Source organism: Poecilia mexicana, unplaced genomic scaffold (genome assembly GCF_051168715.1).
Source record: "Poecilia mexicana isolate PSO_F unplaced genomic scaffold, ASM5116871v1 scaffold_15, whole genome shotgun sequence".
NCBI lineage: Eukaryota > Metazoa > Chordata > Actinopteri > Cyprinodontiformes > Poeciliidae > Poecilia > Poecilia mexicana.
The window spans coordinates 165,001-191,180 of NW_028263384.1; the positions used below are offsets into that span (position 1 = coordinate 165,001).

Below are 26,180 nucleotides of genomic sequence, written 5' to 3' on the forward strand. Positions count from 1 at the left end.
CCACACTGACACACAAATCACTATTCATCTCTTCTGCGTTGAGGACAAACTGCACTCTGACATCTTCCCCTCAAACAGCTGGACAATAAAATCCTGGACTCTGTGCTGCCAGTTAGTGAGGAAATCTGGGACTTTCTGAAAACATTTATATTCATTTGAAAGTTAGCAGCAGTACTGTGCATATAACTGTATTTATGCTTTGGATGTTGTGGTTTAGTGCTGTCTCTGCTCAAACACACCTGGATCAAACAAACTGCTCATTTCCAGCCTATTGCAGAGAGGAATGAATGCTGGTGAGGGAATTCAGATATTTTGGAGCAGAGGTGAATCTAAAAGTTGCAGGATGGTAGCCCTGGAGGACTGGAGTTGGTGACCCCTGATCTAGACAACCAATGTAACCATGGCAACCAGGGGAGCCGCCAGGAATCTTGGTCCCCATTACAAAACATTAAATTGGGCCCCCAGACCAGCTGCTGTTAAAATATCTCGAATCTGTCTGACCCATTGAAAGCGCCACAATTTTAAAGGCCTGCAAAGGCCTCGCTGTCTTTGGTCCAATACTGGTACTAACACAGTATTTACATTTTACATGCAACAGTCCACATACAGTATGCAAATAGGTTGCTTAATTTTTTTTATTACTTGCTGAAATGTCTCTCCCCAATAGCAACGAGCAAAATACACATAAAGCAATCCAGACTTCTAAAAATGCTATGTAGCTGCATTTATGCAAGCTGCAGTATAACTTTAATAAAAAATATGTTTTCTCCATATTTGTTAAAGCTGTCATGATGTAGCAGTTTATGAGACAGATAATCTGTGGAAACAATCAATCTCCTCCACCTCCTTCCTGAATTACCATTACTGGTTAAAGTAATGCACCATTCTGACCAAAACAACCAATCAGAACCAGTAGGAGGGTCTTAGTGCTGTCAATTAGCCTCATTCACTCACTGCTAAATGTGCTAATGGGGGAGAAACAACTTATCATTACAGGAAAATAATTTATCTGTGCTCATTGGTAGCTATGCTAACTAGACTGAGCATTCACAACAGGCTATAGCTAGCTGCAGCATGGGGATGAGCAGCACCACATGAGATGGTGATTGACAGCACTAAAACTCTCCTAAAAGGCAGAAGAAATAGACTTTTCACAAATTATGCCATACTGTCACAACATAATGACAGTTTTAACAAATATGTGAAAAAACATTTACATAGAAGTTACTGCAGCTTTAATTTCCCTCAGGAGAGAACAGGTCAGGAGGGACGTGGGTTAGAGCTGCTGCTGACTGACTCATCTGTTAAGTGGTAAAAGGTACAAGTTAAATATATGAATATGTTGGTAATTATTTTCCTTAATTCATTAAATGCTAGTGAAATGGAGGCAAACAGTCTGTAGCTAAGCTAATTATGCTAAATGGTTGATTCAGTCTACCCACCTCTCTTGGAGAAAAACTGTGTTACAAATTTACACTTTTACCTTTTTCTCTCTCTGCCTATATTTTTTGAAAACCTGACTTTCTAACTTTTCTTAGCAGCATAGTAGCTGTCTGCTGCTGAACAGCGTCACTCTCAAGCGCTCCAAGCAGGAACAAACCATTCCATGCAGATCCAGGGGGGTTCAGGGCAAATATGGATATGTGTGTTTTGGTCTGGGAGGGGGAACATTTATTTATTACTGGTATAAACAATTTTAGAAAACATTATATGATTAAATTTGTAATTGACCGAGCCCCAATTTTTAAAAATTTCTATGAAAAAAAAAAATAGATATATTTTGTGGGCACCCTGTTGGTCAGGGGCCAACAGGGTGCCTGGCTGGACAGGACTAGGAGGACCTGGGTGAGGAGAGGACTGGAGTGGCGCCAGCGGTGGCGCTGCTGAAACTTCCTACTGAACCGAGTCCTGGAGCAGGAGGTTCTCCTGGTGGTGGAAACAGAACTAGAGTCATCTAGAAGTCTCTGTATTCATCAGACCTTCTGAGCATCCAGCCGGCTGGGAGCACAGCTGTCACCCTCACACCCAAAAACCCAAAGTTTCTGTGAAAATAAGAATAAACAGACAATCTGACACCCAGTCCAGTCATCTGGTTCCAGAGGTCAGCTGGATCCAGCCACCACTGGACACTGACAGAACCAGTTCAACTCCCAGTAGGATGTAACTGGGACCTCATGCAGACCAGTCATGGGATGGAAATGATCAGATTCACAAACTGTCCACTAGGGGGCATCAGTAGTGGAGTGATACTCTCTTCAAGCAGCTAGTGGAGCATCTGACGATCAACATGCACAGAGGATGAGCATTAGCAGCACTGATGGAGGCACACAGGGGTTCAGGGGTCATGGGGAGGACGGGGTCTGCATGAGGGCAGGTGAAGGAGACGGATATCCCAGTGAACAGGTGTTAGAACCAGTGCATCAGTGAGGATGTCCAGTCCCTGTGAGATCTTTGGATGTTGGACTGTTTCCAACACGGGTCAATTGGATGTTTGGGGGTTCCTCAACGACCCAATGGTTCCAGCATGGGGACAGCCGTCACTGGGTTTCCTTTACTGGCAATCATCAGACAGGAAATGGGGAGAGACACAAAGAGGAAAGCATGCAGGAACGTTCTCACAGTCAGGAACTCTAGAGCTATAGCCTCCACTTACAGGGTACCCATTACGCCCCTCAGCTACTGGAAGCCAGATGCTCTCTGCTGGCCGCCCTGTAAATCAACTCTTTCCAGTTCTGTCACTAGTCTGCAAAAGAACCCAGTTCCATGCTGGTACAGAGGTGCTGACTAGTGGGTGTGGTGCTGGTTTCCCCCCCATTAACACCCATGCTACCAGCACTAACCCTAACCCCATGTCTTCCAGGAACATCCCCTGAATCAGACAGAGATCCTGATGGGTGCAGACGTGTTTCAGGTTTGCCCTGGAGACTGGTGTGTAATGTAATGCAGATAAACAAACTGGGCCTGGGTGGAGCTAGCCTAGCAGAGTGCTAACAAAGGTGCTAGCTAAACCCGAATCTACGACAAACACAGAAAACCAGGAAGGAGTCTTACCTCGTTGAGCTGTCCAATCAGATTAATTAGAAAAGCATGGAGGGACCAGGGAGACAAGAGTCATGAGTGGGGCGACTGGGGGCCATCTCACCTCACCTCATCAACAAATCATCAACAAATCACTCACTTCACAAAATGGATCTGAAAATCTGGGTGAAAAGGCAGATCCTGACATGTTTATGTTTAATTTCTGTGACTGAGACACCCGGCCGGTCACAAGATGTCTCCATCAGGGTCGAGAACCCCCCCTCAGAGGGTCGGGTTTCTTGACCCCTGAGGGTCTCAGGGGTTCTCGACCCTAACCCTAACCCTGAGGGTCTCGGGGGTCTCTGAGGGTTCTCTGAGGGGGGGGGGTCCCCAAACCTTTTCCTGTGAGGGTCACATAACTTTCCCCTTCTCTGCTGGGGGCCGAGAACAGAAAAAGTGTGACGACTGCAGGAGCCTAGATGTAAAAATGTATTGTTTTCCAGAAGGAACAATCAAATAACCCTCTCTGGGTTCTTCATAGAACAAAAGTCAGGAAATAAATAATAACACTATTAATGAAATAAATACTGTATTTTCCGGACTATAAGCCTCAGATTTCTCTGCCGCTCCAGGTTTTCCACAGCGATGCAGCAGCAGCAGAGACAGCCAACATCTGAGTCACAACAGGTCAACTGAATATCACATTTATTACGGTTGAAAAAGAAAAAGGTGCCAAGTTTAGATTTAACTGAACTGATTACGGTAGTTTCTGAACGGAAACTGTAACAGTAAAAGTGCTGATCCTTCGTGTTGCTACTAGCATGTGCTAAATGAAAATGGCCGCTTTCTTCTTCTTCTTCTTCTGCTGCTTGTTCTTCTTTAGCAGGGGCCCCCAAACTTTTTCCTGCGAGGGCCACATAACTGTTCCCTTTTCTGGTCGGGGGCCGGTCTTAGTTTTTCGAGAAAGAAACCTTAGAAAACTTTTGTTGACTGGGGGTGAGTGAAACTGTGGACCGGGGGGGAGGTGCTGGATTACTGCCGACGACATATTCGCATTTGTAGATAGATTTTTACCCAGAATGCAAATGGAAAAAAACCGTGAGCGAAACGGTGACTGGTACTGACTAGTATATATTCCATTGAGGGAAACTAAGTTTCATATCTGCTCAAGAGCGCCCCTGGTGGTTGAAGAAAAATCCACATATATATGAAAAAAAAACACTGAATGCTCTCTGGTATTGTTCAGGGGGCCGGACCAAATGAGGAGGCGGGCCGGATCCGGCCCGCGGGCCGTAGCTTGGGGACCCCTGTTCTTTAGAGTCCAACGGCAGCCATTATTGTTGCACTACTGCCATCTACTGGATCATAATATCTACGCCTCAAATTCTCATAATGAGAAAGACGAAAAATCTTCTTTCCCCTCAATGCTGTTTAACTGATCAGAAACATTCTCAAATTTCAATTCCCTACTAAAACCTAATTCCGTTTTAATGGCGCTTTCTTCTTTTATTTCCAATTTTGATTTCCAATGATTCACTTCCTGCTATAGAGCCCCCTGGTGGTTGAAGAAAAATCCACATATAAGCTGCATGGTTCAAAGTTTAAGAAGAAAGTAGCGGCTTATAGTCCGGAAAATACGGTATATGAAAAAAAATCTAAATGCTCTCTGGTATTGTGGAGAGATGTGAACTGGGAGCCATTCCGTCTAGAGACCGGGCCAGAATAGAACAGAACCAGAGTAGAACCAGAACAGAACTCCTCGCTGATAACTTTCTGCAAATGGAGAGTGAAAACTCTGAGTGTGTATTCAGTATGTATAATGGATCAGCCCTGAGGGCAGCCCGCAAGCACACTGCTCACACACACACACACGCACGCACACACACACACACACACACACACACACACACACCTACACACACACACCTACACACACACACACACACACACACTGGAGCCATTCCCTGTTTGGGCCCATTAGCTGCAGGGAAGATCTATAATGTATGTCTGTGAGTGTGTGTGTGTTCAGGTAAGTAACATCCATTAGTAAGTTTCTCCTGTTAAAATGGACAAACACACACACACACACACACACACACACACACACACACACACACACACACACACACACAGATTTCGAGAAGCTCCAACCTGCAGCTTTTAGAGAACATTATTGGAAGGAGTTTCTGTGGTTTCAGTTTTTACTGCACCTCCTCCAGAACCTCCAGAACCTCCAGACTAATCATCACTGATGTACTTCCTCTCAGCAGATGATCAGATCATTCAGGGAGGACTCTGATTGGTTCTTGGACTGGTTGACGGATCGATATCATTGATCGTTGATCGGATCAGCCAACCAGAGAAATCTCTGTCTGGGACTGGCAGAAACTGGCTGCACCACACTCCACTGCTGAAGTACTTGGACAGAGAGGACCTAGTTTGTTCAGACCAGAACCAGAACTGGACTCGTTGGACTCACACAATGTGGCTGCAGCACACAGCCAGGGAACCCAGAGGAGTAAGAATGGGCCGGATCAGAACTGAAGCAGACCTGAGCAATGGATGCATGATGGCAGGGTGTGAAACTGGGCCAGTCCGTTAGACTCCCTGGGCGGTTCTGGTTCCCCTGCTGATGCCTCGCCTCAGCCTCCTTTACAGAAACTTTTAGTTTTAGTTCTACCAGGAGTGATGGTAACCCTGGAGGACCGGAGCAGGTTTTGGTTCTGACTCAGTCTAGGAACCATTCCACCAGGGCCGAGCAGAGCCCCACCGGTTCTGATCCGTTTGATGTCAGCTGGGTCAGACAGTCGTGTTCTCACCTCGTACTCCTCCTTGAACCCATAGCCCTCGGCACACTTCATCTGGGTGATGTGCTGCAGCAGGTCAGCGACCCGGATGGCCGGGTGCAGCTGACCCGTCTGGTAGGGCAGCGCCTCCCGCTCCGCCTCCCGCTGCTTGTAGTGGGACTGGACCAGGCTGCTGGTTTCACTGGTCATGGTGTGGCTGCTGTCGTCTGCAGAGGAACAGAAGATGGACGGATCAGACAGCAGGTCAGTGTGGACACGTAACGGACTGGACCAGGCTGACCCAGATAGAACCAGAATCTGTTCATTTCTAATGATCCAGCTGGACCAGATCCGGTTCGGTCTGAAGGCCGGGTTCTGAAGATGATCTGAGACACAAAATCTGATGCTGAAGCTTTGTTTTGGACAGACTCTGACTGGGTGAACACTGATGAAGGCCGTTCCCCACAGAACCAGGAGAACCCTCTAGAGCTCCATCCGCTCCTGAGAAGACATCTCTACTGACTGGACTTTCCTTCAGGAGACACAAACCACATGTCCTCTCCAGAGGAAGACCTCAGAACTTCACTTCCAGCACCAACAACCCGTCCTGCTGGTCCTGGAGGACCTTCAGGTTTTAATCCAGAGTGGATCAACCCGAGCATCGCCTCTCTGTACCTTCACTCACTTCACGGCTTGGGTCCAGACCATCAAACCCCCCAGGTGGTCCAGAAGCTGGCTCATCTACACCGACCTCTTCTGAGTTTCCCAGATAGCCAGAATCTGATCCCAGCCCCTGCCTACAGAGAGCCCTTCCTTAATCCCTAATCCCAAACCCGTAGCTCCTGTTCAAACGATGCTCCTCCTGGACCACAGAGTTCCTCCAATAACCTTGTCAATAACCAAGAAGCTTCAAACTATTCTCCTTCATGGTTGTGACTGAAGCCCTGAGTTTTTGAAATTGTTTTATTCCCAAACCAATTTAGGTCATTTTCCCACATCTGGGTCAGGTCGACTCGGTTCTATTGGAACCAGAACTTCATCATCTGCTCCATCTCCAGCTGCTGCGGTTCTCTTTCCCTCTGCTCTGTCAAGCTCCTTGGTTCTGTGAGGAAACCTTCCACATGTAAATTGGTCTGATTAGAGAGTCAAATGTGGTCTAGTCAAAGTCTGGAGCGAGTGAGTCAAGCTTCATTTAGAGAAACCGGTCTGCACTGAGTCTGTCCAGAACCAAGGAAAAGTTCTGGTCCACATCCACTCCTACAAGACTGTCACCATGACAACACAGATGAATGACATCACATTACATGTCTGGACAGAGGATGATGATGGACTCTTTCCACACTGCGGCCAAAGATCCCAGCTTTAGTCCCAGTAAGGGTACTGGTCTACATTCAGTCCAGATCCAGCACGGTCCGGTACAAAGAGTAAAACTGTACCAGTCCAGAACAGCCTGGTTCTGCCTGTGTGAATGGGACCAGAACAGTTTGGGTTCTTGGAGTGGCAGTGTGAACAGAGCAGAGTTCAGAGTCCTGGAAAAGAACAAACCTTGGTCGTGAAGTGGACATCAGAGCTAAACCCGTCCAGAACTCTGGCAGGGACGTTTCAGCAAAGGGCGGACACAACTTTCACTACGCTCTCTAGCTGTTCTTATTGGCTAGCCTGGGGGCTAACTGACCAATCAGAAGCTCTCTACCTGAACAGTCCAACCAGTCAAGGTGAGGAAGATGGACCAGGCGATGGCGGTGGTGGCTGGTGATTGGATGGATGAAACAACCAATCATAAGACATCAAATGAGCTGATTGGTTAAATACAGGATGATGGGAGGGGCTTGGGTTGTGACATCATGACAGAGGGTACAAATGAAGCTCTGCCATACTAATGATGACATCACAGCAGGTAATGGGTGTGGCTCCATGCAAAGTGGTGACACCCCCAAACACGAGCCCCCCCCCTAGTCAGCCCCAAATTTAACCACTTACCATTAATGGGCACTTTACACAGAGACAGAAAGAAGAGAAGAAGAGAGGAGACACGAGATGAGCAACAACTTTAGCTTTTAGCTAGCTGCTAACACAGCTAGTACCAAACACTGTAGGAGCTCTGCTGAACCCCGGACCCTTCTACCAGAGAATAGCTAACCCTGACCTAGCTAACCTAGCTAACCTTGCTGACCTCACTAACCTAGCCAATCTAGCTGATTTTGCTAACCTAAGTAACATGACCAACCTAGCTAACTTGGCTAATATCCTGAACCACCCAGTTTGTCCTCGGATTCCTGCTCCTCTAACTAGCTAAGCAAAGTTTCTATTGCCTGTCTGTCCACTGACATATCCTAAATTTTAGCTGAGGCATATTGGGGCTATTTTAGGTCAGAGAGGAGTATGTTAGGCCAAAGGCACAAAAGGAAATATATCTTGTTTTCAACAGGAAATAGGAGACATTAATTGCTACTAAGAAATGTCTTTGAACGTTGTCCATCAGAAGATTGTTAATGTCTGGATGAAACTGATCACAGGACTTCCAGGATGCTGGAGGACCCCTTCACACTGGACAAAGACCCTTATGGGGCACTAGAATCAGCGCTTGGTGGTTTCTGGAGTGTCTGCAATGCAGGAGGTTCCTCAGCTGGAGCATGAAAGACTGTGGAAGATCGCATGCTGAAAGCTTCAGTTTGGGGTCCTGGGTGGTGATCGGGGTGCAGTGCCAGCAATGTTTCCATGAAGGGGGTCAACTAATGAGTCAACAGGCTGGGAGGACTCTGGATGTCCTGTAGGTGTTTGGCATGTTCAGCTGGGGCCGATGGGAGCTCCATCTGATTAAACACAGCGCGGTCATGGTGGACAGTTAAAGGCATGGTTTCTGTTCAAACTATCGCTCTGTGTCCTGGACTGAAGCTATGAACCCATAGGTCCAACTACTGACAGGCTCCTGTGGTAACTAGAGGTTCTTTAAATCAGACAAGTCAAACAGAAAACTGATCCAAACTCAAACCAACTGTTGACATTTGCTAGAAAATATCACAGGTTAGTGAGCGCTCCATTATTATTATTCTCAGTTCATTCAGATTTTACGCTGAAGATGAGGAAGTAAAAAAGCTCCTGTGTTATTCCCACTCCCAAAGTCCACCAGAGCGTGTTGTGTCCATGCAAAGGTTGAAGGTCACAAACAGACGTGACGTCAACACGACACGCAGGAATGTTGTGGATGTGGGGATGGAGTGAAGCCCACCATAGTTTTAGTCACAAAACAAGAAAACAGGGTGAAAACCAAGGAACCAGAACAATTATTCTAAATTTCAAATAAAACAAGACGAAACAAACTGAGTCTTTTCAACCAAAGAAAAACATGAAGGAACTTAATTCAAGTTCAAAAGTAAAAGCAAAACTGTTGGAGATAAAACAGTAAAGATGGAAGAACTGGTCACTAAAATCAAATAAAGAGAATAAAAACAAAACAAAAGCAGCTGAACAAGCAAGCAGGAATGGATGGAAGCCAGAGAATCCCTGTCTCTCTTTCTGTCCGTCCTCTCCCTTCACCTGCCAGTCCACTTCCTGTCTGTCTGTCTGTCTGCCTGTCTTCTTCTGGTCTGTCTACCAGTAAACCTGAACGCTAACCTCCTGCAGAGAAAACAAGGAAGAGAGTCTCACCCAAGATGGCTGTTGGTACAAATGGGTCTGCCATCAGGACACAAGAGCAGCAGACAGACAGAGAGAAAGACAGGACAAAGAGACGAGTCAGTGGACCACAGCGCGACTGAGCGTTGTGGGTGTGGCTGGCAGCTGAAACACCGAGGAATTTCAGTAAATTCAGCTGAAAGTTCATCATTTACACCGAATGATTCATAAATCTGGACCTAGAGACGACTCTGTGCTGCCGTCTGTCAGTGTGATGCATTCACTGTCAGTGTGATGCATTCACTGACCATATATCTTGCTGTGAAGGTTACCTGGGTAGTAGGAGTTGGGGACGGAGGTGCTGATGGTGTTTGTCTTCAGGGTGAAAGAAGATGGAGACGACATGGCTGCAGAGACAGAGCAGAATTTATCAACGCCATGACTCCACCCACATAATGACTCCACCCACATGATGACTCCACCCACACGATGACTCCACCCACATGATGACTCCACCCACATGATGACTCCACCCACATGTTGACTCCACCCACATGATGACTCCACCCACATGTTGACTCCACCCACATGATGACTCCACCCACATGATGACTCCACCCACATGATGACTCCACCCACATGGTGACTCCACCCACATGATGACTCCACCCACACGATGACTCCACCCACACGATGACTCCACCCACATGATGACTCCACCCACACGATGACTCCACCCACATGATGACTCCACCCACATGATGACTCCACCCACATGATGACTCCACCCACATGATGACTCCACTCACATGATGACTCCACCCACATGATGACTCCACCCACATGTTGACTCCACCCACATGATGACTCCACCCACATGATGACTCCACCCACATGATGACTCCACCCACATGATGACTACACCCACATGATGAGATGAACATGTCTCATGTCCCCATCTGTCCACCTGGCTTTTAGTCAGATTTATGCCAGTTAGACTGTGTGTGTGTGTGTGTGTGTGTGTGGACTCACTGTGGCTGTTCAGAGTGTGTGTGTGTGTGTGTGTGTGTGGACTCACTGTGGCCGTTCAGAGTGTGTGTGTCCACCATGGCTGTGTGTTGGGAGCTGTTCACCATCAGAGTCATTTCCTGTCTGGAGCTCAGTGTTTCCTTCCTCTTCTTGGCCAACTTCCTGCAGACAGAGGCGATGGGGCTGACCTGAGTCTCTGTTGGGACCCAGATGGACCCAGATGGACCACTGCCTGAGGATCCATCTGACCAGCCAAATCCAACTGAACCCAGGGAACCACTAACTCTGGACTCCTCCACCAGAGGGAGCCGTTTGGACTTGATGTTCATTGAATGTGATCAGTAAATAAAGAGAAAAATTTCACTAAAATCAGCCTAGAACAGATTCCAGCTTCATTAGAACCAGTAGAACCAGCTAGATCCAGATTAAATCCAATCAGAATCAGAACAAAGTCAAGCAGAACTTAATGGTTCTAATGTGATTCTGATCTGGTTCGGTCCAGTTGAATCAGCTGCTTGGATCTTAAGGTGGTTTTATGGGTGTGTTAATGTGGAATGTTCTGGATAAGAGACGGGTAGGACCCAGCCTGCGGTTCTGCTCCGTGTGTCTGTCATTAACAATCGGGCTTCATGGATTCCCTTTAGCAGAACCAAACCCACACGGGTTCCAGGTTCTGTGAAATGTTCTGGAGAGCAACAGCTCAGTTTGGACTGAACCTGACTGCAGTCTGGTACCCCAAGAAGGGTTGTCCTTTGGTGGACCTCTCCAGGTTCTGGTGGTTCTGATGGACCTGTAGAGGTTGCCTCCCTTTAACTATCTCCGGATGCTGCAGAACCACTGCAGAGGAAAACGTGTTTCCTGATCTGGTCCTCGGTCTGCCTCCTCTCTGCTTGTTTCTTTCTATTCTGAGGAAAGAAAATCCATTTGTCCGATTGCTCAGAGTTTAACCCCGACCTGAGAGCAGATATAGAAATAGCAGAGCGGGCTTTTAAAGGCGCAGCGCGGCGTACGCGCCGGGTCAACATGGAGGACGCTGAAAGAGCCCCCAGGCGAGGCGCTGCCCTCCACCCCCTCATGTCTCACTTGCTCTTCTTCTCTGATTCAGAGCCCAACATACAAACAGCAACAACACCAACTCGTCTTTGCTGCTCTCCCAAAACGCCAGCGAGCGCATCGGCCTAATTAATCTGGTGGGACCAGGAGGTGGGACCAGGAGGTGGGACCAGGAGGTGGAACCAGGAGGTGGGACCAGGAGGTGGAACCAGGAGGTGGGACCAGGAGGTGGGACCAGGAGGTGGAGCTGGGACCAGGAGGTGGAACCAGGAGGTGGAACCAGGAGGTGGGACCAGGAGGTGGGACCAGGAGGTGGAACCAGGAGGTGGGACCAGGAGGTGGAACCAGGAGGTGGAGCTGGGACCAGGAGGTGGAACCAGGAGGTGGGACCAGGAGGTGGGACCAGGAGGTGGAGCTGGGACCAGGAGGTGGAACCAGGAGGTGGAACCAGGAGGTGGAACCAGGAGGTGGGACCAGGAGGTGGGACCAGGAGGTGGAGCTGGGACCAGGAGGTGGAACCAGGAGGTGGAACCAGGAGGTGGGACCAGGAGGTGGGACCAGGAGGTGGAACCAGGAGGTGGGACCAGGAGGTGGAACCAGGAGGTGGAACCAGGAGGTGGAACCAGGAGGTGGGACCAGGAGGTGGAACCAGGAGGTGGAGCTGGGACCAGGAGGTGGGACCAGGAGGTGGAGCTGGGACCAGGAGGTGGGACCAGGAGGTGGGACCAGGAGGTGGAACCAGGAGGTGGAGCTGGGACCAGGAGGTGGGACCAGGAGGTGGAACCAGGAGGTGGGACCAGGAGTCAATGGGTCAGTGTCCAACCTGACCTTGGCGCTACATCCTGTGTCCGGTTCTGGAATGTGCGTTTCGATGCTGATGATACCTCCATGTTTCTGCTCAAGCTAGGAAGAAGTCCTTCAGGTCCACGTGTGTGTGGTTCTGATCCGGTTCTGATCATGATGCTCCTAAAGCAGCTCTCAGTTCAGAATGAAGCAAACACCTCTGACCTCCAGCAGCTGCATCCTCCTGACCACCAGGAGGCAGTGTTCCCTGCATTCACTGTTGAGGCGCTGCTAACAGCCCCAGGATTTCTGCACATAGACATGAATTTGTAGACGCTTCATTGAGCACCGAGTCCTACGTTACGTCGCCGCCATCTTGTGTGTGGCAGCAGGGCGAACGGAGCTGTGCTGTGTGGATCATTTACTCTGTTAGATTTTTTTCTCTGTCTTTGCTGTCCATACTTAACATATCATACTGTATTAAAAAAAATATGTAATTAATGTTTTACAATAACTGATTTATCAAAGTTTATTGTCGTTATAATAAAACATAAAAAAATAAAAGGAAATTAAAGATTTTCTTCATATTTTTAGATATTAAATTATGGAATCATGTAAATATATTCTTTAATAAAACACTAAAAATGTCTGTTCATCAATGTTAATATAAAAATGATCAGAATAATTTCTACCAAATAAAACATTGAGCTCTTTATTCAGAAATGCCCCAAAACAATTAAATAATCACATCAAAAGTTAGAAACTCTCTTTAGTCATTTCTCTGATTACCAAATATATTAATGTGTGAGAAAATGTGTCAATGACAGGAATTAATTTAAAATACTTTGTAGAACGGCACTTTGTGAAGTTCGGTCCTTTTACCTGTATTAGCTTACTGGGAGAGATGCCACATTCAATATGGCGGACGCTGTGACGTATCGCAGCAACAGGCCGACCCGCTCCATGAGGGGTCTACGTGTTCATGTCTAAATTTCTGCAGAGCTGAACCCTCTGACCAATCAGACCCCTGACCTCTGACCCCCACAGAGAATAGCAGGCTGACCATGAGCTGAACTCTGGTTTCCAGGAAGCTGCAGCTGAAAAGCTTTGAAATGTTCTCTGATTTCTGAAGAGAGTCGATATGTGTGTGTTTGTGTGTTCAGGTGTGTGTGTCATGACATCATCAGCAAGGGTTAGGGATGATTGATTTCACAACACTCAACATGGACACACACCGCATGTCAAGGCTAATCTATGCTAATCTAATGAGAGGCAACACAAAGCTGTTAGCTGCAAGGAAGGAGACACTCTGGGTCTGTGTGTGTTCTCTGTATGTGTGTGTGTGCAGTGATGCAGGGTTAATAGAATTAGCTGCTTGTAATAAACCCGTCTGATCAAATGATCGTTGCTCACACACACGCCATAACACACACACACCATAAGAGAAACACACACACCATAAGAGAAACGCGCAGCGTCGTGCCAGTGATGTGAAACATGCTGTTGGTGTCCAGTTAAAGGAAGATGACACCAGTGGTAACAGATCTGTTTAAACTGGTTCCTGAGGAAGGGGGCGCTAGTGAGCACCGTATGGAGTAGACGTGTTTTTCCTGGCTCCTCACCACTTAAAAATAATTTCATATTTACATTGATATTTCACTCATATTTCGGTTTCCCCGTGCTCTGACTGACTGCTTTGACATTGAGGATGACTGAACCCACGGCGGATAAAGGAAAGAAGCAAGATAAGGCTTCGGAAGAGACGACTGGGCAGCACGTGCTGGAGCTACGCAAGCGACAACCGCAACAGAAGCTGAACTAGCATGTGAGCATGATACGGGATCCTCCACCATCCTTGCTGCAATAAATAATATGAGCAAGACAATGAATGATAGATTTAACCATCTTGAAGCAGCACTAGCTTCAACCCAGGCATCTTTATTAAACCTCGTCGACCGGATTAAAGAGGTGGAAGAAGCTACATCCAATCACGAGGGCCGCCTTTCCAAACTGGAGGAGACCTGTGCCAGGATGCAGGCGGAGAACGAAGCTCTACGCGTGAAAATGGTCGATTTTGAGGCCCGTTCCAGGCGGCAGAATATTAAAATCATCGGGTTGCCGGAAAAGATCGAGGGTGGATCTCCAAGAGAGTTTCTGACGAAGTTCATTCCAGAACTGCTTGGTGCGGATCATTTTCACACACAGCTGGAGGTGGACCGGGCGCATCGGCTGGGAACCAGGCTGCCTGGCGACAACGCGCGGCCGCGAGCAATGATAGCACGGATTCACTACTTCCATGTGAAGGAGACGATTCTACGACTGGCCCGTCAGCAGTTCCCCCTCCGTCACAAGGATAAGCCGATCTACATCTTCCCTGACTACCCGGCGGAGGTGATGAGGCAGCGGCAGGCTTTCGACGGTGTAAGGAAGCGGCTGCAGGATGCTGGAGCGGTGCGGCGTCCTGTATCCGCTCGTCACCATCGGCTCTACGGATAAGACCTTCTCCTCTCCGCGGGATGCAGAGGTCTTTGCAGAAACTTTACAGAGTCACTGAGCGTCTGGAAGTTAGAGACACTGTGGTATGTGCTTCTTGCTTAGGGTCACTGGGGACCAGAATGACTTTTATAACAGCTTGATGTTTGTACCATAATCTAAGTTTGTAAAGTTTGAGTGGGTGAGGGAGCCTTTTTGTGGAGTTGGTTCTGTATTTGTATGGCCCATGCGGCCCAGCTTCCTCTATCTGGTTATGTGGGGCTTTTACTCTCGCTTTGTTTGGGAAAGTGGGATGGGGGCAGAGGCGCAAAAAGTGGGTATGCAGCGTATGCAACGCATAGGGGCGCAGCACCAGAGGGGGCGCCAAAACCCCGTCTGGAGGGGGCGACGCGCCGATTATGTTTTCCCATACACTTCAGCGCCTCACGCTCCTTCACCTCTCGCACATAACGAGGTAAATGTAGCGAGTTTTACACTTCACGTATCGTCGCCTCGGGGGGGTGGGGGGGAAAGAGCGTCACTCCTTCACCCTGACGTTCCTTCCCTCGGGGGTTGGGGCCGATTTATGTTTTCGCATCCACCTGAATAATGTGCAGTTGCGCCACTGGATGGGGGGTGGGGGGCAATTTTTTGTTGGTCTCTTTTGTTTAAAAAAACATTTTATGTGTTTCAATACTCGGTCAGGCTAACACATGAGTGCACCGAAGCCATTCTGTTAAAAAGTCTCTGTGTATCATAACATCATTGCAAGGCGGTGGCATAACTCTTACCAGCTGGAATGTTAAGGGTTTGGGGCATGTCTTAAAAAGGGCTAAAGTATTTTCTCATTTAAAGAGCTTATCAGCGGACATTATACACCTTCTAGAAACACACATTAGACCAGGCAGGGAGGGTCACTGAGATGCAGCTGGACCAACCAAGTTTTTCAGTCCACCTTTTCAGGTAAAGCTCGTGGGGTGGCACATTTCTACTGTGACTGACCCAAATGGCAGATTTATATTGGTAACGGCTATTTATATTCCTTTCATGTCACGCTTCTTAATGTATATGGTCCTAATTTTCATGACCCAGGCTTCTTCAGAAAAATATTTAATTTGGTTGCAGACCTGGCTGATACACATCTAGTTTTGGGAGGGGATTTTAACTGCGTGCTTGACGCCCACCTGGACAGGTCAGCTCGAACGAGACAGCCACCCTCCTCTGTGGTTTTGGACGCCCACCTGGACAGGTCAGCTCGAACGAGACAGCCACCCTCCTCTGTGGTTTTGAACACCCTCATGACCTCAACAAATCTGGTTGATGTTTGGAGACTGCAGCATCCGGTGGAGAGGGACTATTCCTTTTTTTCAAATGTGCATAAGTCCTATTCAAGAATAGATTATTTTCTACTTCTAAATTAATACCTAATGTGATATCCTCCAAATATCATACGCCTTTAATCTCTGACCACTCTCCAGTTTCACTGACTCTCGATCTTAACCATAAGAAACAATATTTCTGGCGTTTCCACCAATCCCTGCTATCAGAGGAGACATTCTGTAAATTCCTAGGTGATAAAATTTCTGAATTTCTAGACACTAACGATACAAAAGATGTTACAGATTCTACTTTATGGGAAACTTTTAAAGTTGTGATCAGGGGTCATATTATCTCTTTTGAAAAGTTCCTGAAAAACAAAAGCTGGAAACGCCTCTCAGACACTGAGACTGAATTAGCATGCTGAGAATCTAACTACAAGTCCTCTTCCAATCCTTCGATTTTACAAAACATTCTTGTTTTAAAGTATGAATATAACAGTATTCTGTCCAGGCAGGTGCTTGATCAGATGTTTAAAATTAATCAGAAGCACTTTGAGCTGAGTGATAAGCCCCATAAACTGTTGGCTCGTCAGCTGCGGGGCTTGCAGGCCAACAGGGCAATACATAAAATTAAGTCCAAGGCAGGAAAAATTATAACTGAACCAAGAAACATAAATGACTCATTTAAGGAATATTATGAGCAACTATACATGTCTAAAGCAAAAGGAAATACCTCAAACTGGCTTAAAGATCTAAATCTCCCAAAGATGAGTGAAGCCTCAACGCAGACATCACTGTGGACGAGATTGTTGATGTAATCAATCATTTCCCAGTGCCAAAGCCCAGAAGATCGCTCCTCTCCTCCAGAGGATGTTCGTTCACGTCTTGACTCAGGAAAATTTCCCCCCACTATGTATGAAGCTAATATCACATTACTACATAAAGAAGGCAGGGAGGAGACGGAGCTCTCATCATATCGTCCCATTTCATTATTGAATTCTGACATTAAAATATTCGCTAAAGTACTGGCAAATAGGCTAAATAAACATCTCTCTTCTATTGTTCATCCGGACCAAACGGGCTTTGTCCCCAACAGGTTTTCATTTTTTAATATCAGACGGTTAATGAACATCATGCATCATAAATTTGACAGTAAGTTTAAGGGAGCTGTTCTTTGCCTGGATGCTGAAAAGGCATTTGACCAACTGGAGTGGCCTTACATTCTGGCTGTACTTGAGGAATTTGGGTTTGGTAGTAAATTTGTGTCGTGGATTAAAACAATGTTTGCTCAACCTTCTGCCTCTGTCCTCACAAACCAGGACAAGTCAGAGCCCTTTCTGCTGCATCGGGGAACCCGTCTGCTTTTTGTGGTTGCCATGGAGCCCCTTGCCATTAGTGTTAGAAAACACTCCCTAATCAAACCAATTCAATTGGGAAACATTGACCATCACATTTCATTATATGCTGATGATGTTGTTGTTTTTGTATCACAGCCTGAGAAGTCAGTGCCAATTCTCCTAAACCTTATTCAGTCATTTGGCGAAATTTCAGGTTATACTATTAACTGGCAGAAGAGTGAATTTATGTCATTAGGTTCAAGACTTCTGAATTCTTAGATAACCTTTTATTTAAGATGACTGACAAACTGAAATATCTTGGAGTTATTCTGCCTGAAGACCCCAAACAAATTTTCAAATTGAACTTTTTAGAAAAAGTGGATAATCTTAGGAAAGATGTTGATAAATGGAGAACACTCCCACTCTCAATGATGGGCCGCATTAATGCTATTAAGATGGTGTCCTTGCCTAAATTTTTATATCTTTTCCAGGGTCTGCCTATTTTTTTAACAAAGGCCTTTTTTAAATCATTGGACTCAATAATTTTGCCTTTTGTCTGGGGCTTTAAAGCTCATAGAATATCAAAAACTCATTTACAAAAACCCAGAGAGATGGGGGGGTTGGGACTACCCTGCTTCCAGCACTATTATTGGGCAGCGAATGCAAGGGCCCTGGTATTCTGGCAGGAAGGTGATGCTCAGGAACTTCCTGCAAACTCTCCCCCTTGGGTGGCTATTGAAAGAACTAGTGTTATAAACAGTTCTCTTTCGGCACTTCTTTTCTCGGCACCAATATCTCCAACAAATAGTGGGATAAATAATTTGATTGTTTTAAATTGTTTGAAAATATGGAAACAAATTAAGGTATACTGTAACCTACCAGAGACCTCAGTTCATCCCCCAATTTACCGTAACCATGCTTTTCCCCCATCGCTATCGGATACATCATTTAAAAAATGGAGACTAAAAGGCCTAATTATGCTGAAAAATTTGTATATTAACAAAAAGTTTGCTTCATTTGCAATGCTGAAGAGCTGTTTCTCTCTTCCGGATGCAGATTTTTTTAGATATCTGCAAATTAGAAATTTTGTTCAAATTAACATCCCAAATTTTGTATCTCTTCCGGAAGAAAATAAGATATGTAAAATGCTGTTGGGCTCTCCAGAATCAAAAAAAATAATTTCAAGCTTTGTTGACATCTTTGCAGAGCAATTCAATTTCACCACAAACTCCTTGAGGGCTGCGTGGGAGGAGGAGCTGGGTTTGCAGATTGGGAGTGAGGTCTGGGAAGATCCGGTCATGTTCCATCAATGTAAGACATCAGTTAATTCAGTTCAAGGTGTTTCATAGACTCCATTATTCTAAAATGAAATTGCACAGAATATTCCCCTCAATATCTTCAAAATGTGATAAATGTAAGTCCGCTGATGGCTCCTTGGCGCATCTGTGCTGGTCATGCCCCAAACTCCCCCAATATTGGTGTGACATTTTTAACTTGTTTTCCGAAGTGTATGGATGCACGTTGGTTCCAGATGCCCAGATTGCATTGTTTGGATATTCTCCTTCACTTCGGAGCCGCAGCATTTCTATGCAAACGACTGTGATGTATGGAATGGTAACGGCTAAGAAAGTAATATTAAGATTGTGGAAAACTGACAAGATTCCTCAGCTTAAAATGTGGTTATGTGATTTCACTGAGATTCTTCATTTGGAGAAACTGCGGATTGATGTTTTGGGCTCCACTAATAAGTTCTGTAGTATCTGGCAGCCGTTTTTGGACCATCTTTCTCAGTCTAAGAGTGACCCCCACACTCGCTCAGTCTCTTAGTATGCCACCTGTGCCTTTATAGACAGGTTGTACCGTCCTAAAGTGTAAATGGTAACCAGTGCACTGTATTCAGTTATTTAGATAATTGCCTTGACTTGTTCTTATTTTATTTTATTTTACTTTTAGTTATTGTTTTTATTTGTACTGTTGTGTTGGTAAGAGTATATTTTTCTTATACAGTAATTTGTTAAATATGTATATGCTTCATACTCTTGTGTATGATTTATGTATGTTGTATTTTGAAAAACTCAATAAATATATATATTAAAAACAAAAAACTGGTTCCTGAGAAATGGAAGACTGGTGGTTCTGATCTGGTTCTGCTGTGGTTCTGATCCATCAGGACACTGGTTCTCTGATGGAGCCAAAGTTTGTTTCAGAACCAGATTTCTCATCAGAACCGCCGGGTTGTCCAGGATCAGCCTGAACCCTCTCAGTTACCAAGCGGTAACTGCTCGCCATGGAAACGACCCCTGACCCCAGTTCTGTCCAGTCGCTACAAACTTCACAGCTCTCTCAGCAAATATCAGGTTTAAAGATGGAGTTTGATTATTGATCAACACTTTTTATTTCTTTATCAGTTCAATGAATTTATATTTTAATGAAAATTATAGTTTCTATAAAACACATCACCTCTGGTAGGGAACAGTTTCAGGCAGGAAACACTCAGCTGTCGTTAGGGTCAAAGGTCAAACAGGTTACTTACAGGTAGTAAGTGTAGGAGTGACAATTTCTTCGTCTGAATGGTGGGGGCGAAGCAGAGGGATGAAATGGAGGGAAAGAAAAAGAAAAACAGAAAAAGGAAAAACAAGATTAATGTCTGGAAGAAAAAGCAACAGAAGAACAGATGAGTTCAAGTATCAGAGGATTGATTGGCTGGTGGTGGGGGCGGCGATGCCGATTGGCTGGTGATGGTGGTGAGGGCGGGGTTAGGTTTCATGTGTGAGATGGAAACACAGAGTCTGAAAGAGCTAACTTGGATCTGAACAGAAAACCAGCAGCTGAAGGAACAACCTGACGATGTAATCATCTGGAGCCAGAGGAGTTCCTCTGGGCTCTGTCCTCTACCACAACCAGTTCTCCCAGTCCTCCCAACACCTGAAACCCTTCCTCCACTAGACATCCCAAAAAAACTTTCAGAAGATTCTTTGTCCAAAAAATAGCTTTGTTTTCAAAATGTTCCCTGGTTCCCTGTTGGGTCCCAGTCAGTCCAGATGCTGACTGGGCCCCTCCTGTTCCTCAGGCACTACCTCTGGTTTATGCTGCCATAACAGACGCATGAATCAGCCCATAGCATGACGCATCCTCCTTACACTTACACTAATCTGCAAACAGCAGAGCTGAGTTTCTACATTAGCGGTACAGCTAGCTTTGAAAACATTTAGCATACTTAGCTTTGCCTAAATTAATTTTCTAGATAAATTCCAAAGCGCTAATTTACTTGCCTGTTTTGTAAACTTTCAGTTGAATAAAGTTCAACACTTATGTTGAAGTTTTAGTTATCAACTGTTTACAATTCTTTGAGTGGAGGAACCCGGTCCGGGATTGGGACCAGATGGGGCCCAGTCCGGGACCGAGACATCCTGTGAAACTGCAGTGATTCCACTCAAATGAAAACGTTCCTTCATTATTTGACTGTTAGCGATATCTCTGACATGTCATCATCCGGTTTATGAAGCCGTTTGTGTTTCTGAACACTTCATTTCTCCAAACATCCCAAATGGACAGATTTCAAGAGTAAACATCAGATCTGTGCCTCAGACTCTTCCTTTCATCATTTTCTCCACTTATCTGTTTGCTTGTTGCTGATTTATTGAAACCGGCGCTCTCAGATAAATCTGCAGTTGTGTGAAGGAGACGAAAGGCCATTTCCAAAAGCTCGCCATCGACATGACAGAATCCGCTAACGAGGGCCGGATGTTTTTCATGTCAGGAGAGTCTCCTCTCCCTGCAGCACGCAGCCTCCTGCTGTAATGAGTCTAACCTCCGTTTGGTCACAGAGTGGAAATCAAACGCACCCTGTCAACATTAAAAACCTCATTAGAGACCAAACAAGCGCCTCTCGTTTCTGTGTCTCTGTAACATCAGGAACACAGATCAGAGCTCGATAGACCCGACAGGCGGACACACACACACACACACACACACACACACACACACACACACACACACACACACACACACACACACACACACAGATGTGTGTGTTTCTAGCCTGCAGCCATTCAGTTTGAGGCGACCAAGAAAAAAAGAATAAAACATTCTTTCATCTAAATTTCTCTCTCATCTCCAACGTTCTCCAAAACCTGACACTTTTCTCTCTCTCTGTGTGTGTGTGTGTGAGTCCCGGCGGGGCTGTGTGTTTGATGTTGGAGACTAAAGTCAGTACAGATACAGTTTAATGGTGATTAGTGCAATCTGGTCCATTATTCCCCCTCTTCCTCACTGTCAATGATAGAGGGGTACTGTCAGTCGGGGGGCTACTGTCTGTGGGGGGGTACTGTCATTGGGGGCTACTGTCTGTGGGGGGGTACTGTCAGTCGGGGGGCTACTGTCTGTGGGGGGGTACTGTCATTGGGGGCTACTGTCTGTGGGGGGGTACTGTCATTGGGGGCTACTGTCTGTGGGGGGGTACTGTCAGTTGGGGTTACTGTCATTGGGGGCTACTGTCTGTGGGGGGGTACTGTCGGTGGGGGGGTACTGTCTGTGGGGGGGTACTGTCATTGGGGGCTACTGTCTGTGGGGGGGTACTGTCATTGGGGGCTACTGTCTGTGGGGGGGTACTGTCATTGGGGGCTACTGTCTGTGGGGGGGTACTGTCAGTCGGGGGGTACTGTCAGTGGGGGGGTACTGTCAGTGGGGGGGTACTGTCAGTGGGGGGGTACTGTCAGTTGGGGGGGTACTGTCAGTGGGGGGGTACTGTCTGTGGGGGGGTACTGTCAGTGGGGGGGTACTGTCAGTGGGGGGGTACTGTCTGTGGGGGGGTACTGTCATTGGGGGCTACTGTCTGTGGGGGGGTACTGTCAGTTGGGGGGGTACTGTCAGTGGGGGGCTACTGTCTGTGGGGGGGTACTGTCAGTCGGGGGGTACTGTCAGTGGGGGGGTACTGTCGGTGGGGGGGTACTGTCAGTTGGGGGTACTGTCATTGGGGGCTACTGTCTGTGGGGGGGTACTCCCAGTTGGGGTTACTGTCATTGGGGGCTACTGTCTGTGGGGGGGGTACTGTCAGTTGGGGGTACTGTCAGTGGGGGGGTACTGTCATTGGGGGATACTGTCTGTGGGGGGTTACTGTCTGTGGGGGGGGTACTGTCAGTTGGGGGTACTGTCTGTGGGGGGGTACTGTCAGTTGGGGTTACTATCTGTGGGGGGGTACTGTCGGTGGGGGGTACTGTCAGTGGGGGGGTACTGTCATTGGGGGATACTGTCTGTGGGGGGTTACTGTCTGTGGGGGGGGTACTGTCAGTTGGGGTTACTATCTGTGGGGGGGTACTGTCAGTTGGGGGTACTGTCTGTGGGGGGGTACTGTCAGTTGGGGTTACTATCTGTGGGGGGGTACTGTCAGTTGGGGTTACTATCTGTGGGGGGGGGTACTGTCAGTTGGGGTTACTATCTGTAGCAGTCAGACGGCTATGGATTTCAATGTAAAACCAGTGACTTGTTAGCATTGTAGCGTTGTTGCCAAAAGAAGCAGCTTCCTGCCTTCTTCTCACTGAGTCAGTTCGTCTGAACTGTTTAGACTCACAGTTCAGACGAACTAAAGACTTGCTTGTTTCTCCACAGAAACAAGCAAGTCATGTTTATGTTGAAGATTTGCTATCTAAGTTGGATTCTGACCTTTTCTTCATCAGAAGGATGACTCCTAGGAAGATGATAATGAAGAGGAGGATGCCAGCGATGGACCCAGCAATCTTCACCGTGTGGTCCGTCTGTTTCTCCTGCTCTGGTTCTGGTTTCCTGGTTGCAGTTCCTGAAAACAGTGACTAGCATTTACTGACTTCAACTTGTTCATTCCTCAACGACTGACTGCAAAATATATTTTGCACTTTGAGAATCTTGGAGTGCCAAAAATTTACATTTATTCTCTCCTGGTACTGTGTAGATGTCTTTATATTCTTTTTGGGTACAATTTTTCTGTCTGTTCATGTTTCTCTATCGTCTGTAACATTTTCTTGGTTGTGACGGTACATTTGCTGTGGAACTGCTAAACAAGGTCATCGTTTTTGTGAATCTGTCATTTTTGTCATCGCACTGCTACCAAACCACAAAAATGACCGAAGAGGGTGGGGCGCAGTGTGTGACCTGCAGGGGGCGTCGCGTGAAACGTCTTAACATTTGAAAAGACGAGTTTCTGTGAACATCTCAGACCAAGAGGATGATGGGAAAAGCATTTAAAGCGTGATGTGTTAACTTTAACTGACTAACTGGTTAAGTTCCTAAAACACTAATCAACATTTGCTTACAATAGTTAGCAGTTAAACAACTAACCAGCAGCAAGTTCCTCAACAACACATTACAAGTTAAAAGCTCCAACTAAGTCAACCATTCAACCAGTTATAACCAGCTATTCATTCAGCTACACTTACCATGACCTTAACTAGCAGTAACTCATTTCTCTTACAGATTAGATAATTGTAATTAGTCTACAACTGAGACCACTGATGATCAAATTTATTAAAATATAAACATTAATGAGCATCAACTAACCAACTAACCGACTAACCAATTGATTAACCTAACCCTGATAACTAACCAACTGTGACAGAACTTTAACTTAAGGCCTTTTAGACAGTAAACACTTTGACCTAATACTAACCCTGCAGCCACTAACCAGTAGGTTAGTAAAGATCAACCATGTTAATTAGCAATGAGGTTCCACCGCTGGAGAACCGGGTCGGTTCTGGTGGACTCACATAGCTTCCTGAAACAACGAGCTGCTTTCCTTTTAGTTCCCAGGGTCAGACAAGATCCTCAGTTTGATCACACACAGTAACACAGTAACACACACAGTAACACAGTAACACACACAGTAACACAGTAACACACACAGTAACACAGTAACACACACAGTAACACAGTAACACACACAGTAACACACAGTAACACAGTAACACACACAGTAACACACAGTAACACAGTAACACACACAGTAACACAGTAACACACACAGTAACACACAGTAACACAGTAACACACACAGTAACACAGTAACACACACAGTAACACAGTAACACAGTAACACAGTAACACACACAGTAACACAGTAACACACACAGTAACACAGTAACACACACAGTAACACACAGTAACACAGTAACACACACAGTAACACACAGTAACACAGTAACACACACAGTAACACAGTAACACACACAGTAACACACAGTAACACAGTAACACACACAGTAACACAGTAACACACACAGTAACACAGTAACACAGTAACACACACAGTAACACAGTAACACAGTAACACACACAGTAACACACACAGTAACACAGTAACACACACAGTAACACAGTAACACACACAGTAACACAGTAACACAGTAACACAGTAACACACACAGTAACACAGTAACACACACAGTAACACAGTAACACACACAGTAACACAGTAACACACACAGTAACACACAGTAACACACACAGTAACACACACAGTAACACAGTAACACACAGTAACACACACAGTAACACAGTAACACACAGTAACACACACAGTAACACACACAGTAACACACACAGTAGCACACACAGTAACACAGTAACACACAGTAACACACACAGTAACACACACAGTAACACAGTAACACAGTAACACACACAGTAACACACACAGTAACACAGTAACACAGTAACACACACAGTAACACAGTAACACAGTAACACACACAGTAACACACACAGTAACACAGTAACACAGTAACACACACAGTAACACAGTAACACACACAGTAACACAGTAACACACAGTAACACAGTAACACACAGTAACACACACAGTAACACACACAGTAACACAGTAACACACACAGTAACACAGTAACACACACAGTAACACAGTAACACAGTAACACACACAGTAACACACACAGTAACACAGTAACACACACAGTAACACACACAGTAACACAGTAACACACACAGTAACACACACAGTAACACACACAGTAACACACAGTAACACAGTAACACACACAGTAACACACACAGTAACACAGTAACACACACAGTAACACACACAGTAACACACAGTAACACAGTAACACAGTAACACACACAGTAACACACACAGTAACACACAGTAACACAGTAACACACACAGCAACACAGTAACACAGTAACACACACAGTAACACACAGTAACACAGTAACACAGTAACACACACAGTAACACACAGTAACACACAGTAACACACACAGCAACACAGTAACACACACAGTAACACACAGTAACACACAGTAACACACACAGCAACACAGTAACACAGTAACACAGTAACAGACACAGTAACACACACAGTAACACAGTAACACACACAGTAACACAGTAACACAGTAACACAGTAACACAGTAACACACACAGTAACACACACAGTAACACACACAGTAACACACACAGTAACACAGTAACACAGTAACACAGTAACACACACAGTAACACACACAGTAACACACACAGTAACACACACAGTAACACACAGTAACACACACAGTAACACAGTAACACACACAGTAACACACAGTAACACACAGTAACACACACAGCAACACAGTAACACAGTAACACAGTAACAGACACAGTAACACACACAGTAACACAGTAACACACACAGTAACACACACAGTAACACAGTAACACAGTAACACACACAGTAACACACACAGTAACACACACAGTAACACAGTAACACACACAGTAACACACACAGTAACACAG

The 26,180-nt window shown here is 46.0% G+C and overlaps 1 protein-coding gene across 3 annotated transcripts in view; it reads right to left on the reverse strand.

Moving 5' to 3' along the window:
* Positions 1-26,180, reverse strand: part of LOC106908549 (receptor-type tyrosine-protein phosphatase mu-like) — a 121,473-nt gene that overhangs the window by 11,694 nt on the left and 83,599 nt on the right. For 2 of the 3 annotated variants that reach the window (XM_088013254.1, XM_088013252.1), the window contains 4 exons: positions 23,074-23,206; positions 10,498-10,610; positions 9,752-9,826; positions 5,838-6,031 (listed from right to left, as the gene is read on the reverse strand). In XM_088013254.1, the coding sequence (XP_087869380.1) occupies positions 5,838-6,031; positions 9,752-9,826; positions 10,498-10,610; positions 23,074-23,206 (515 nt within the window). Of the gene's footprint in view, positions 1-5,837; positions 6,032-7,784; positions 7,797-9,452; positions 9,480-9,751; positions 9,827-10,497; positions 10,611-19,945; positions 19,979-23,073; positions 23,207-26,180 lie in introns of all 3 variants that reach the window. The other variant, XM_088013253.1, reaches the window with a different exon arrangement.